This window comes from Bubalus bubalis, chromosome 2, assembly GCF_019923935.1.
Source record: "Bubalus bubalis isolate 160015118507 breed Murrah chromosome 2, NDDB_SH_1, whole genome shotgun sequence".
Lineage (NCBI taxonomy): Eukaryota > Metazoa > Chordata > Mammalia > Artiodactyla > Bovidae > Bubalus > Bubalus bubalis.
The window spans coordinates 156,251,609-156,265,655 of NC_059158.1; the positions used below are offsets into that span (position 1 = coordinate 156,251,609).

At 41.7% G+C, this 14,047-nt stretch overlaps 1 protein-coding gene across 3 annotated transcripts in view; it reads right to left on the bottom strand.

The window, feature by feature from the left end:
• Positions 1–418: 418 nt before the first annotated feature.
• The window catches only part of MREG (melanoregulin), a 68,054-nt gene continuing 54,425 nt past the window's right edge, over positions 419–14,047 (bottom strand). For all 3 annotated transcript variants that reach the window (XM_025278220.3, XM_006076467.4, XM_044937775.2), the window contains 3 exons: positions 4,778–4,868; positions 3,507–3,670; positions 419–2,252 (listed from right to left, as the gene is read on the bottom strand). In XM_025278220.3, coding sequence (XP_025134005.1) covers positions 2,118–2,252; positions 3,507–3,670; positions 4,778–4,868 — 390 coding nt within the window. In that variant the 3' untranslated portion in view covers positions 419–2,117. The remainder of the gene's footprint in view (positions 2,253–3,506; positions 3,671–4,777; positions 4,869–14,047) is intronic.

A 14,047-nucleotide genomic window follows, 5' to 3' on the forward strand; every position in this document is an offset into this window, starting at 1 on the left:
TCCCGACCCAGGGATCAAACCCTGGTCTCCTGCATTGAAGGCAGATTCTTTATCACTGAGCTCCCAGGGAAGTCCCCACCCCCTTGCTTCCTTGGTGCATGTTAAAATAAATAACTATTAATATAAAATTTTCCATCCGTCACCTGAAACTGCCCTGCATACACACATGAACCCCTGGATTCTGTTCCTGCTGAGCACCTTGTGACTTCTGAAGTGGTCACTTCCGTCACCCTCAAGCCCCTCTCACATACTTCTCAATGGACTTGAGCTCAGACTGGCCCCTTGACTGGCTTTAGAATAACCAGAGGTCCTTAAGCCCATCTCTCTCAGCCTCTTTACCTTGAATTTAAAGGGATTAAGGAAAGAATATCTGTTTCCTCTTTATTCTCGGAAATATAACACACATTCAACTGAAAAGTAAATATAGAAACTTTTTAATTCTTTGCAATGAAAGTTTCCTGGATAATTCCATGAGTTTTTGTAATCATAGAGACAGTTTTAACCTTACTTATTCATTACCAAAAATAAAGACTTATCGTTACAACTTATTCTCTATAGATGCAAACAATCTCCTCTATTTTGACATCAAAAAAGGCAAAGACAAAACACAAATTCCATGGACAAGGATGAAAACAGTATGATCTTCAAATGTATTTTGTTAATTTATTGTTTCTTTTTGGTTTTGTTTGTCTGTCTCACTGTATGTTTATCTTGCAAGAGCCTACAGAAGTGAGAGAAAATATCTGTAGGCTAATTTAAACGACATGAGAGAGGTATTAAGAACTAAACAAAACAAAATAAAAATGTATTAGTTATTTTAAAAAATAAAACTTTTTATTTATTCAACTACAAAAAATTTTCCTGAAACATGTCAGTTAATTGGTCTGCAATGCACTCATAAATGGATAACATGGATCTCCTCTGACAAATATTTTAAACAAAGTATTCACTACCAAAAGAGTTAGTTGGGGTAGGGAAATCTTCAAGTCACAATCCCCTGCACAGACTACATACAAGTTACTTTTAAACCTGAAGTCAGAAAAGCAAAATCTGTAAAAGAAAGAATATTGCGATTATTTTCAGCAATCTACTGATAAACCTGAAAAGCTCTTTTCAATACAATGAACCCTGATTTCATGACAAGCTCCTTGCTTAAGGGGCTATTAACTTTTGAAGCTGAGCTGCTCAACCTGTGGCAAACTGTATTGACAGAAATGCTCCATTCTGAAAATCATCTTCAGGATGGAAGAAAGTCCAGCAATGACTTTCTTCAATGCAGCACGGTCTACAGAGTTGCAAATATGCACGAGAGGACTCTGGGCAGGTGTAACTTTCAGTCAATAAGCTGGAAACAGGCTTAAGAGTAGAGAAGACAGTGAAGGTAAAATATGCCTGATAAAATATCAGGCAGGGGCTTGTGGCCCAGAGCTGGACACTATGCAAAAATGACGTAAGCAGATCTCAATAACGTTAAGAATTTGACATACCTGTACCACAACTGACGACAGAGCTTTTTACATGGAGTTCTGCTTGGGATCATTCTACTTAGGACTCCCTTCTGAGCAGCACTCCAAGATACTTCTATTATCTGGTACACCTAAACTTCTGAATATTCTCCAATTGATGCTCTAAACACCTCCAAGGTTCTGTAGGTGGTCCAAAATCAAGGAAGGTCACATCATGCCTGGTAGTGTTTTGGTGTTAGCCTATATTATATAACTGTTATTTAAAAATTGGTAATCCATATTTAGGCTCAATGACTGCTCCAGGAATCTTATTAACTGGAATATCCCATTTTCCCAATAGGATCAGTGGTCAGAGCTCATTATACAACCAAAACCAAAATGGGGGCAATAGAATCTAATCACCCATGATAAAACAGCCCACTGACCAACTCTCTGATGCAAGATCACCAGGATGTTTCAATGCAACCTCAACATTTCATAGAGTTTCATGATGACCAGCTACCCAAACTCTTAGGTTTTAGTAGGATTCAAAATCCTTTTACTCTTAGCTAGCTCTCTTCTTGCTCATTCTCGTTTGCACGCATTTGCCCAACTTTGGTTGGCTGTTGAGGTCCAGTGGAAGAATTCCCATTCTGCCTCGTAGCTTCTCCTTTAGGGACTTGGAAAAGGAAAGTAGTGCAGTTCTTTCTGGCCATCTGCCAGGCATGGGACCCCAGCCTTCTTGGGGTAAGTTCGACTGGCAATTTTAAAGAACTCTTCTGCAGCATCAAGTGCAATGAGACGGTCCTGCCAAAAAATTAAAAACAAAAGTGTTGTCAAAATGGAAACAAAGCCATGTCTGTGGCAAAAATTCATCTAAAAATCACATCCATCTAGAAATAACAATGAGTGAGTAGAACATTTATTCAATTTTTCTCAACAAACTTAGAGACACTCCTTAATCACTTACATTCTCCAGGAAACATTCCCGTGCTCTTAAGAGTCCTTTCAAATCATTTTTCAATCTTAGGCTGTATACCCACTATTTCTCACATCTTTGACCTAAAAATGGCTCAAAAAGCTGACTGCCCAACAAAACTGGCTGAAAAATACAGATTCTTGAACTACAACCCAAGTCTCAACTGGTCTAAGTGTATTCCAGAAACCTGAATTTTTAAAGCCCTCCAAGTGATGATGATGTGCTGGCTACCGAACACCAAGACATAAGATGCCAGCACCATCTCCCACACCTCATACCACGGTGAAGTTCATGGGGTCAGAATGATGAATAAGTATATGGACTAATAGAGAAGCAAAAATTTAAAGCAAAATCAGGAACCCAAATGTCCATCAATAGAGGAATGGATAAAGAAGATGCAGTACATCTATACAATGGAATATTACTCAGCCATAAAAAAGAATAAAATTGGATCATTTGCAGAGATGTGGATGGACCTAGAGACTGTCACTCAGAGGGAATTAAGTCAGAAAGAGAGAAACAAATATTACATATGAATGCATACACGTGGAATCTAGAAAAATGGTACAGATGGTCTAATTTGCAAAACAGAAATAGAGACAAAGATATAGAAAGCAAGTGTATGGGCACCAACAAGAGGGAAAGGGGAGTGAGTGGGATGAATTGGCAGGCTGAGATTGTCATATATACGCTAGTGACACTATTCATAAAATAGATGAACTAATAAGAACCTACTGTATAGCTCAGGAAACTCGACTCAGTGTTCTACCAACACAACATTTTAAAGCAACTATGTGAGATAAGTTGCTTCAGTCGTGTCTGACTCTGTGCAACCCTATGGACTATAGTCTGACCAGCTCCTCTGCCCATGGGATTCTCCAGGCAAGAATACTGGAGTGGGTTGCCATTCTCTTCTCCAGGGGATCTTCCCAACCCAAGGATAGAATCTGGTCTCTGAAATCTTCTGGATTGCAGGCGGATTCTTTACCATCTGAGACACCCTCCAAAAGGACAAAAGCATCTAGACTCTAATAAAAATTAATTTTTAAAAATTACCAAAAAATAAGCAGATGGACACTTACCATAACAAAGAGATATCTCTCCGAGAGCTCCCAACTGGTTGGGAAAATACTGGTCTCTTCAGCCAGTCTCAACAGTATTTCCCGAGCTTTCCTTGTGTTTTTAGAATCACTGATGGTGCTCAGTTTTGTCACTGACAACAGAGAGTCTGCTTCTCTTTGAAAACCTGTGTAAAGAAATTAAACCCTCATGTGAAGCAGTCACAAGGAGACAAGAGCCCTGCAAGGGAGGAGGGGACCGTCGATGGCTTTGGGGCAAATACGAGAAAACTGAAGCCCAAGGCACCACTCCCTTTGCTGCCCTGCAGCTCAGTGAGGTTGGTCGGGTCTTTAATTAAAATGCTTTTGCAGTTTCTTCGTATCAAATTTTCTTTGTCAACTTTTCCCTCCAAGTTAAGCCTCTGCTGCTCACCCACTGACTGCCTGCCACCCACTTTATCAGTTTGGAAACCCTCCTCCCATTCCCTACTCTTTACCTCCTCCCTGTCCCCAGAATTCCTACTTGTCCCCTCAACCTGCAAAATGGTCATCTTCAAGTCCAGACTCCTCCAAGCCCAGGTTCCCTCCCCCAGGGCAATATCGTTGGCTGGCTAAATTACTTATACAAAGGTCTAAAAGACTCATAGATTTAATACAAGCATAATATAAGCAACAGGGGATAGCAACTTGGTACCCACATTTGTAAAGTTATAATGCCAAGGTGTAATGTTCTCTTTCAAAGGAGGACTTCAAAATTGATAAATTCATTTTTTCTGAACATGAAAACAAGCTTCTTTATAATGTGAGGGCCATATTTACTGAATTACAACCCTGGCAGAATTAAGAAAAATCAATACCCAATAGCTACTCTAATACCACAGGTATTTGCTGTCTCTCTTACAAATAACATTTCTCCTAATCTGCTCTATCTTATAAAGCTATGAGTAATTGGCCAATCACTCCATTTAAATCAATCAATGTACAATGCCCCCAAATTCAATGATCTTGATTGAACGAATATCCTGTATGGTTTCACTGCCCTGTACTACTTGATACTGAAGACAGATGGGGTAACACATGGCAAAATATGTCCTCAAGACAAGGGCTGATGAGAGAAACATCAGATGTTTATGCTGGAGGATACAGAGAAGATGGCATTGGGAAAACAATTAGTACACAGTAGCCTTAATCAGTCAGTTACTAACATTCCTTTTATAAAAACCAGGCTGGAGAAAGTAAAGAGGAATAACCACAACTGGTTATTTTTGCCATTTTATAATCACTTTTAGACTCACCTAAATCTTCTAAAATGCGTTTCCATCTACTTCTCACTTCCCTTCGAATCTGTCGCAGGGTGTAGATATCATAATTGAGTTTTTGCCACTCCTGTAGGAAAAATTAAACTTCAGTTTTATTTTTACACTTTGGTCTAAATCTCTAATTCCCAAAGTTAAGTTGTTAATGCATGCAGTTCTCCTCTTCACTAATCTTGAAGGCATATCCTAAAAGAAGAGAAGGAGCTGGGTGAGATGAAGTCAGCAGGAATACATCACCTCCATGTCTGGGATATCAGCTATATACCAGGTGACGTAACACATCTCAGAAACTATCCTAATTAACCTCTTCACATTATCTTGGCAGCAGCAGCAGCAGAATCTTTACTGAGCTACGGATGTCTTTTAAACAACATGGAAATATGTTTTCAAGGAGCCTTATCTACATGAAAAATTCATTTTATAGAGTACACCTTTTCTGTGCTAAAGTACAGCTTAAAAGAGCATCATTCTAAATGCTCAATTTGAGACTCAGATTATATGGTATTTTGACTCCTCTAACTGAAAACATTTCAGTGATGCCAGGCTTGCCTTGCTCATCCCTAATCAACTTTCATGACTGGTTAAGAGAAATCAATTTAGCTGCCATTCCCAAACATTTATAGATACCACTCTAAGAAGGAAAAACTAGTAAAATAGAGCATATTTGGTTATGATTGCATTTTAAATCTTGTATCTGAAGGTACAAAGTTATCAGAAGATCATGGGTTTCACAAAACTATAATTCAAAAAGATACATGCACCCCTATATAAACAGCAGCACTATTCACAATAGCCAAAACATGGAAACAAACTAAATGGCTATTGACAGAGGAAGGGATAAAGATGATGTGGTACATATATACAACAGAATACTGCTGCTGCTGCTGCTAAGTCGCTTCAGTCGTGTCCGACTCTGTACGACCCCATAGACGGTAGCCCACCAGGCTCCCCCGTCCCTGGGATTCTCCAGGCAAGAACACCAGAGTGGGTTGCCATTTCCTTCTCAACAGAATACTACTCAGCCATAAAAGAGAATGAAATAATGCCATCTGCAGCAACATGGATGGACCTAAATATTATCACATGAAGTGAAATAAGTCAGAAAGAAAGACAAATACTCTCTCGTATCACTTACATGTGGAACCTAAAATATGGCACAAATGAACCTATCTATGAAACAGAAACCGAACTGTGGACATAGATACGAGATTGGTGGTTGCCAAGGGGAGGGGAGTGGGAAGGGATGGATTATATATGAAATTATATATTTCATATATAAAATGAATGAACTGCTTTGCTGTACACCAGCAATTAACACAACATTGTACATCAAGTGTACTCCAATAAAATAGAACTGTTTTAAAAAGTTCATGAATTTCAGCTGTTTTTTATTAGTCAGGAAGTGGTGAATCTGAGTACTCTTGCCTGGTCCTCTGTTTTTGACCAAAGGTGTGTATGCACATGCATATGCATGAGTGTGCAGTGACTGGGGTCAGGGTGAAGCCTGTGACACTGGAGGGCAACGTAAACTGGGTCGTCTCAGAAACGCGCAATCCTCACCATGTCCTTAGCACCATGTTAAAGCACTCCTATCCAATGCCCTACAGACTGTCTAAGTATTCAGTACAGCATTGCCATTTTCACTGGATGTGTCATTCAGTATACACAGCATCTTGGAAAAGGGCACAGAGGGGTTGAATTCCAGTTCCATTACTCATTAAGAGCTTAACTTTGGGCAGGTTCATAACGTGACAGCATGTCACTGGCCTAATCTGCAGTATGGGATAATAATATTGCCTTCCTCTCGGACTTATTATGAGGATTAAATGCTTTCAGGCAAGCCCTGAAAATAGAGCTTGGTGCACATTCTCCTCCAAAACAGTGCAGCCGCAGCTACGAAACAATATTCCAAGACTCGGGATTGATTTCTGTTACAAGGACTGAGGACATTATACATGGCATGAGGCAGTATCTCATCAGTGAGGACCTTCAGAAGAAACATTTCTCTGTTCTTGACATCAGGTAGGATTTTGCTTTTCCCAAAAATTATTTCACTGTTCTGAACACTGAATTTTTATAACTGATCAGTTTCCATGCTTTCCTGAAAACGTAGAGTCCTATCATGGAAAATGTACAGAATCTTGAAAACATTTTTGAATTAACAAGTTTTTACTACTTTTTACATCTTTTTTTTTTTTTCCCTCTTCTAGTTTGTGCTCTCTCACTGTAGTTTCATATAAGTTAACTTAAGTCCTTTCTGATTTTAAAAAAGATTATAAATATATAAAAGATTACACAGAGCAGCGCTGTGCTTCTTCTCAATGAAACTGACCCTCCTTGCCGGACTAAATGATAAGTGATCAGAGTCCTATTCATGCTTGATAAGAGACCCGCTCAATCAATTCGCAAGACACTTTATACATTCACATAACCTTAAATTATCTAACAAACCACTAGGTGGCTTCATTACCTTGCGATGAAAAGTCTGCTAATTTTCCTTTAGCTCCTTGGGCTGATGGTCAGAACTTCTGTCCTGAACTAAGTGTAGCCAAATCTCTCTTTTTCAGACACCCATTCATCATTGGGTAATCCAGGCTTCAGATTTTTTAAATCTTTTCTTGCTGTCCATATGTTGGTTATTTTGCTATTCCTAAATACTAACAATGCTACACAATCTCATTCCATTTTACTGTCTGTTCCTCCGATAAACTGTCAAAGGAGAAGCAACGATGCAACGTTTTAAAATCTGCTGAGTATGGATGCATGTGATAAGTGCCTATTAAAATTAACAGAATGAAACTCAGCATTTCATAAATCCACATTTCTTCTTTTGACACAATAGTCATGGATAACCATACATGAAAGCATCCTGAAAGCTTTGTGCAAAACGTAAAGCTCTAAAACCAGAAGTAGCTTGGGCAGAGTTTTAACAAAGAATTGGCTTTTGAAAAAATAAATGATGATAAGAGAGGATTTGAAGTTTTTATTAGCATATGATCCCAAAGAACAGAATCTAAATGTAGCAAATAAGAAACGATGATGAACAAAAACTTACCCACAACTAAAGAAACTAACTCATTTATTCCTTAGTATTAGAAAAAAACAAGTTTTATGATGTCCTTCTACATTTTAAAAATTGCAGCAATTTTCTTCAGACAAATAACTTGAAAATAACAATTCAAATCTTCTTCACAAATGACTTGACACTCAAATCTACTAGACATCAAAAGTTAACACTCTTATCTTCTAAAACAATCTTTGTTTACTCATAATTTCTGAAGTAATGCAATGTAGTCATTGTGTCGCTGTGGCCTGAAAGTTGAACATTTAGCAGAGGTGCAATCAAAGAAATCATGCAAATTTAATTTCATAAGGTATCTGGGAACCAAGTCAAACTGAAAAATATCTGATTGAAAAAGAGCAACTGAAGATACTTAGCTGAATCCTTGAGGATTTTCTCCTCTCTAGTTGTTGGCCAGATCAGATTAGAGCTGCTAGATAAGAAGGCTGAGGTCAAACATGAAAAGCAGAACAAAGAGCAATCGGCTTCCACAGTCAGGAGCCAGCTCTCCTGCGGCTTCTCCATCCCATGAGCTGGTCTTGACCTTGAGCTCTGATGTAAGCTCCAGGGGTCATTTTCTCAGACATAAAATTAAAACATTTTATTCATACCTATTCTGTATTATTTGGAGGTTGTGGATACATGGCACAGTTAAAATATACTTCTTACTTCTTCCTAAAATGGAGATTTGTACATTTAAAGAAATGTACTCTAACAATAGATGACATATAATTTAAAATCATCTTATACTTTTAGGAGCAACTTCAAAAGAGATTATTTTTAACTATACAAATATAATTAATATATAATTAATATAATCACAAAGAAATAAAAATTCAAAGAGAACAGAGGGCATAAAATGAAAACTTGCTGCATCTACTTGGCTTGAGTTGGGTTACGTGCCCATCCTTGAGCCGATGGGATATGCTGATTGGCTTATGTTATTGGATTTCAAGCCAAGCACCCCTTCAAAGGATTCTGATTTTGTTGCTCTGAGAGGTGGGTCCAATGCAGATATTTTAAAATAGTCCCTTATTGGTTCTAATATCTAGCCAGGGTTGAGTTTATTAGCTTAAGCCAATCAGTGTCCTGTTTGAGCTGTGGTGCTGGAGAAGACTCTTGAGAGTCCCTTGGACAGCAAGGAGATCAAACCCATCAAAATCAGTACTGAATATTGATTGGAAGGACTGATGCTGAAGCTGAAACTCCAATACTTTGGCCACCTGATGCAAAGAACTGATCCACTGGAAAAGACCTTGATGCTGGGAAAGATTGAAGGCAGGAGGAGAAGGGAATGACAGAGGATGAGATGGTTGGATGGCATCACCGACTCAGTGGACATGAGTTTGAGCAAGCTCTGGGAATTGGTGAAGAACAGGTAAGCCTGGCATGCTGCAGTCCATGGGGTCACAAAGAGTCGGACACGACTGAACGACTGAACTGAACTGAATCAGTGTCCACTCTTAGAACTGAGAATGTAACTGTTCTCTCCAAAGGAAATTTGGGACAAACTTGATAGGTTGATGAGAGAAGAGGAAAACAGGTCTTGGAGAAGCAAACATCAAGCATCTGCTTGTGGCAGACAGATCAGTTACCCCAGGGTCTGTATTATGTCTTTCTTTTTTGCTACTGGAACCCAGATTTCATTGGGGGCTGCAATGTGCCAATCCCAGGGAACAGATCGTGATCTGTGCAAATGCTAGTGAGACTCTGTGTCCCCACTTGTCCTCCTCCCTTGCAATGAGAGAGAGAGAAAGATGGAAGAGCTATATTGCCCAAGTACCCACATGTATCATACACTGTGTACATCCCTATGGGAATTCCCACTTCAACTCAACATCCACATTAAAAGAAGACTCCATATGACTGTGGCTATAATAACATTATATTGCAAATATTAAACATCTAACTCAAGGAACTACAAGGTGCAGAGTAGTCAAATACTTTTACTTGCAAGTGATAGCTTTTTGATAAAATGAATTCTTTGAACATTGTAACTGCTATCTCTTTCCTTTCAACTTTTGCCAATTCGTATCATCTTATGCTACTTTCTATTCAAAATGGAGTTTCCAAAAGATATTTAAAATATATATATATATACTGACTGCTTCTCCCATTTCATTTTCTTTCATTCTGCAGGTAGATAAGTAAGAAAAAGACAAGTGATATATGGGAGTGGGGGAATATCTGTATTTTAACAAGCCTCTAACAGATTCTCTCATGCTTGCTTTTCACAGAGAAATGTGCAGTGGATAACACAGACTAGGGTAGTCTCCCAGCTACTGAAGAGCATTCAAAGCTGTTGACGTCAGCCTGGAGGAAGGTTTTTAGTGACACAGGAAAGGGGTTGGTTTCTGAGCTTAGCCATCATTTTCATCAGGTACCGCATGGGGTCAAAGGTCACAAAGGTAGCAGAGATGACTAACACAGGGAATGTAAGAATCAAGGCTTGAAACCTGTAACAAATAAGGCCTATGATATAAAATCTACAAACTGAAATTTATTAGCAGCAGTTCATGCAAAAGACACGTCCTGGCATCTGGTCCTTTGGCTATGTTGACTTTTTTCAACCTTAGAGTTGGGTGCATTTTTATTTGCTCTGACAGAGGATGAGACGGCAGGATGGCATCACCGACTCGATGGACTTGAGTCTGAGTGAACTCCAGGAGTTGGTGATAGACAGGGAGGCCTGGCATGCTGTGATTCATGGGGTCGCATAGTGAGTGAACTGAACTGAACAAGAACTAATAACTTTATTTATTCCTTGTTCCAGTAAGACTTGTTTGCGTTAGTGGAAGCCACAGAAAGATCGATATTAGATGGGACTTTCCACCCAGGATGAAGGTTTTCTAAGAGAACGGGCTCCATCACTGGAGCGTCATGTGATAGCTGCTACACTTTAGGGGCTTCCCTGGTGGCTCAGACAGTAAAGAATCCACCTGCAATGCAGGAGACCTGGGTTCGATCCCTGGGTTTGAGAGAACCCTAGAGGCAAGCACGGCAACCCACTCCAGTATTCTTGCCTCGAGGATCCCCATGGACAGCGGAGCCTGGTGGGCTACAATCCACGGGGTCGCAAAGAGTCAGACACGACTGAACGACTAAGCACAAAGCACGGTGAAAATACACTATATAATTTATCATTTCTAGAAATATAACTTCTGTAGGCTCTTTCAACATAATATATTCCTTCTGTGTCACCTGGAAAAATTAGAAAAGGATTTGAAGGCATTTACAAAAAGAAAAGAGAGTCAGACAGACAGTAGACAGACAGACATAGATAATACTGACAAAGTACTTACAACTTCCCAGGTACTACTCTAAGCTCTTTATATGTATTTATTTAGTTAATTCTCATAATATGACATGTATGAGGTGGATTTTCTAAAATATTTTTATTTACTTATTTGGATCTTATTTGCAGCAGGATCTTTAGCTGTGGCAGGCAAACTCTTAGTTGCAGCGTCTGAGATTTAGCTCCTGGACCAGGGATGAAAACCCTGGCCCCCTGTATTGGGAATGCAAAGCTTTAGCTACTGGGCTACCAGGGAAGTCTCAATGAGATGGGTATTATTATAACATTTAAAAAATGAGGAAACTGAGGCTCAGGGAGATGAAGTACTTGCCCAGGTGTACACACCAGTAGGTAAGGAGCTGGGATTTCTGACCCAGGCAGTCTGGTTGTAGGGCCAACATGCATAGCCACTGTCCACCCTGTCTCTTCAAACAGGAAAGTGCTGGGGGGTGAGGGGCGGGGGAGGAGTTGGCACATGAGCAAGGGAAGAAGGGAGGTAAAAACGAAAGAGCAGATGATTAGAACAGAAGTCAACCTGAAGGAGGAACTAAGAAAACACAATTAAAATCATGGAAGAAAAAGGAACTTTTCTAAAAGCAAAGTATTACCAGGCTTTAGGCCAGAATGCAGCCATGCAAGAACATCCTTCTCAAGGGTTGACTCCCTGGGAGTCCTTCCTTTGGGGACTTCCGTTCCACATCCCCTCCTCACAGCAGGTGGAAGGACCTCAACCCCCCTCAACTACCCCTCTCCCCCACCCTCCTGTCCACCTGGCTACTGTCATCTTTGAGGAGTGAGACAAAGGCAAAGCCACTCCCTTCAAGATGCAGACTGGGTGGGCAGTGAAGGGTGGCAGAAGCCAAGGTCTGAGATTCCAAGGACAGAGGAGAAAAGGTCAATGTCTGGGATCGGGCTGTGCTTGTCTGCAAGGCAGAGACAGCTGAGAAACTGCCCACACTTTTCTGAAACTAGGCTTCGGAACTGAGAAAAGCCCCAAGGTTCTTAGATTCACCTACCTACTGGGTACTTCCTTTGCTCTTTCCCTTGAAGCCCCATCACTCATTTCAGAAGGAGACAGGTCACACTGTCTCCCTTCCCTTGGAAAAGTCCCCGGAAAGCCGGCGGCCCTCTCCTCCCAGGCTTTCGAGATGACTGGGTCACAGGACATCTAATTCAGAACCCCGGCCGGGGCCCCAACAGGCTCACAAGACCAACCACAGTTTCCCTGGCTCACGTGACAGACTTCTTCCTTCCAAAGTGCATCGGCTGGCATCTCTGAACAAACACCCGAAAGCTTCAACCCCAGATGCCAAATCCAAGAAATGGAGTTCTGCCAGGAACTAGCTCCCTCTTCCTGAGAGGTCAGAGGGTTTCAGTGACGCACTACCAGGATGCCCTTCCCTTTACCCTGCTTCCTCTAATGCCACGTGGTTCTCCACCCTCCCTTCTCGGCCATGTGGTTTCAAAGGGAGCTTCCAGAGCCTTCTCTCTTCCTCCTCATCCCTTTACTCATCAGCACCTGGCTATCAGCTTTTCAGACCTGCTACCCACGGCAAGTGCCAAGGTCCGTCCCCCACCTCCTCAGCTCCAGAGTAACCCAACAGGAGAGTCCTTTCCTAAAGCATAGGATGCTGATGTGCCCCCCACCCTACTTCTTTCCATGCCTCCCCAGGTCTCTACGGGAAAGAAGCAATAAGCATCTACTAAGTGCCCTTCAGGACACCTGGTGGGGTAGGGTGGACATTAGTCCCCCCATACGGCAGAAGAAAGGTCTGGGTCTCGCCTGGAGTCAGCCAGCAGGAGGTCGGAGGTTCAGACTTCCTGCCTCTAAAGTGCCTCCTCCGGCTCCACGTCCTCACTCTCCTCCCTCCCTCTGCAGGTCCTCTTCCTCCTCTGCCTCTTCTTGTGTGGCCCTCTCCCAAGGCTCTGTGTCGGGTCTTTTCCTTTCCACCTGCCTGGATGATTTCCTCTAACACCCCACCTCTGCTGTCACTACTTCCCAGCCAGTGACTCCCAGGCCACGTTCTGGGGCCCTGAGCCCAAGCCTCAGGTCCAGGTTTCCATTGTCCCCTTTCTGTCAGATGCCTCCACATGGATGGGTGGCTGACCCGGCCACTGGACAGAGCCCAGTCTGACTCCCCACCGGCCTCCACCAAGCCAGCGCCGGCCCTCTGACACTCCCAACATGGCCGTCTGCCGCTCACTCCCCTTCCAGCCCACCTTCACATCACATCCAAATCAGTCACCCAGTCCTGGTCCTTCTGCCTCTGTCACAAGATTCCTCTCGTATCTGTCCCCACTGCCTCAGCCTTCATTGGCCTAAACAGCTCCAGTAAAGGTCCCTCTGCTTCCAGAAGCTAACTACTCCAGTCTCCTCCCAACCAGCTATCTTCCTAAAGGTCAGATTGGGTCATTTCTCTCACAGAGAACTCCAGTGGGTACCACTTACTGAGAAAGCAGTGTCAGTCCCAGACAGGCTCTCCATCTTGACCCTGTCTGCCTCTGACCACATTCCACTGTCATCTAAATCCTACCCCGTCTTCCAGGATGATGCTGTGAAAGTGCTGCACTCAATATGCCAGCAAATTTGGAAAAACTCAGCAGTGGCCACAGGAATGGAAAAGGTCGGTTTTCATTCCAATCCCAAAGAAAGGCAATGCCAAAGAATTCTCAAACTACTGCACAATTGCACTCATCTCACACACTAGTAAAGTGATGCTCAAAATTCTCCAAGCCAGGCTTCAGCAATACATGAACAGTGAACTTCCAGATGTTCAAGCTGGTTTTAGAAAAGGCAGAGGAACCAAAGATCAAATTGCCAACATCCGCTGGATCATCGAAAAAGCAAGAGAGTTCCAGAAAAACATCTATTGCTGCTTTATTGACTATGCCA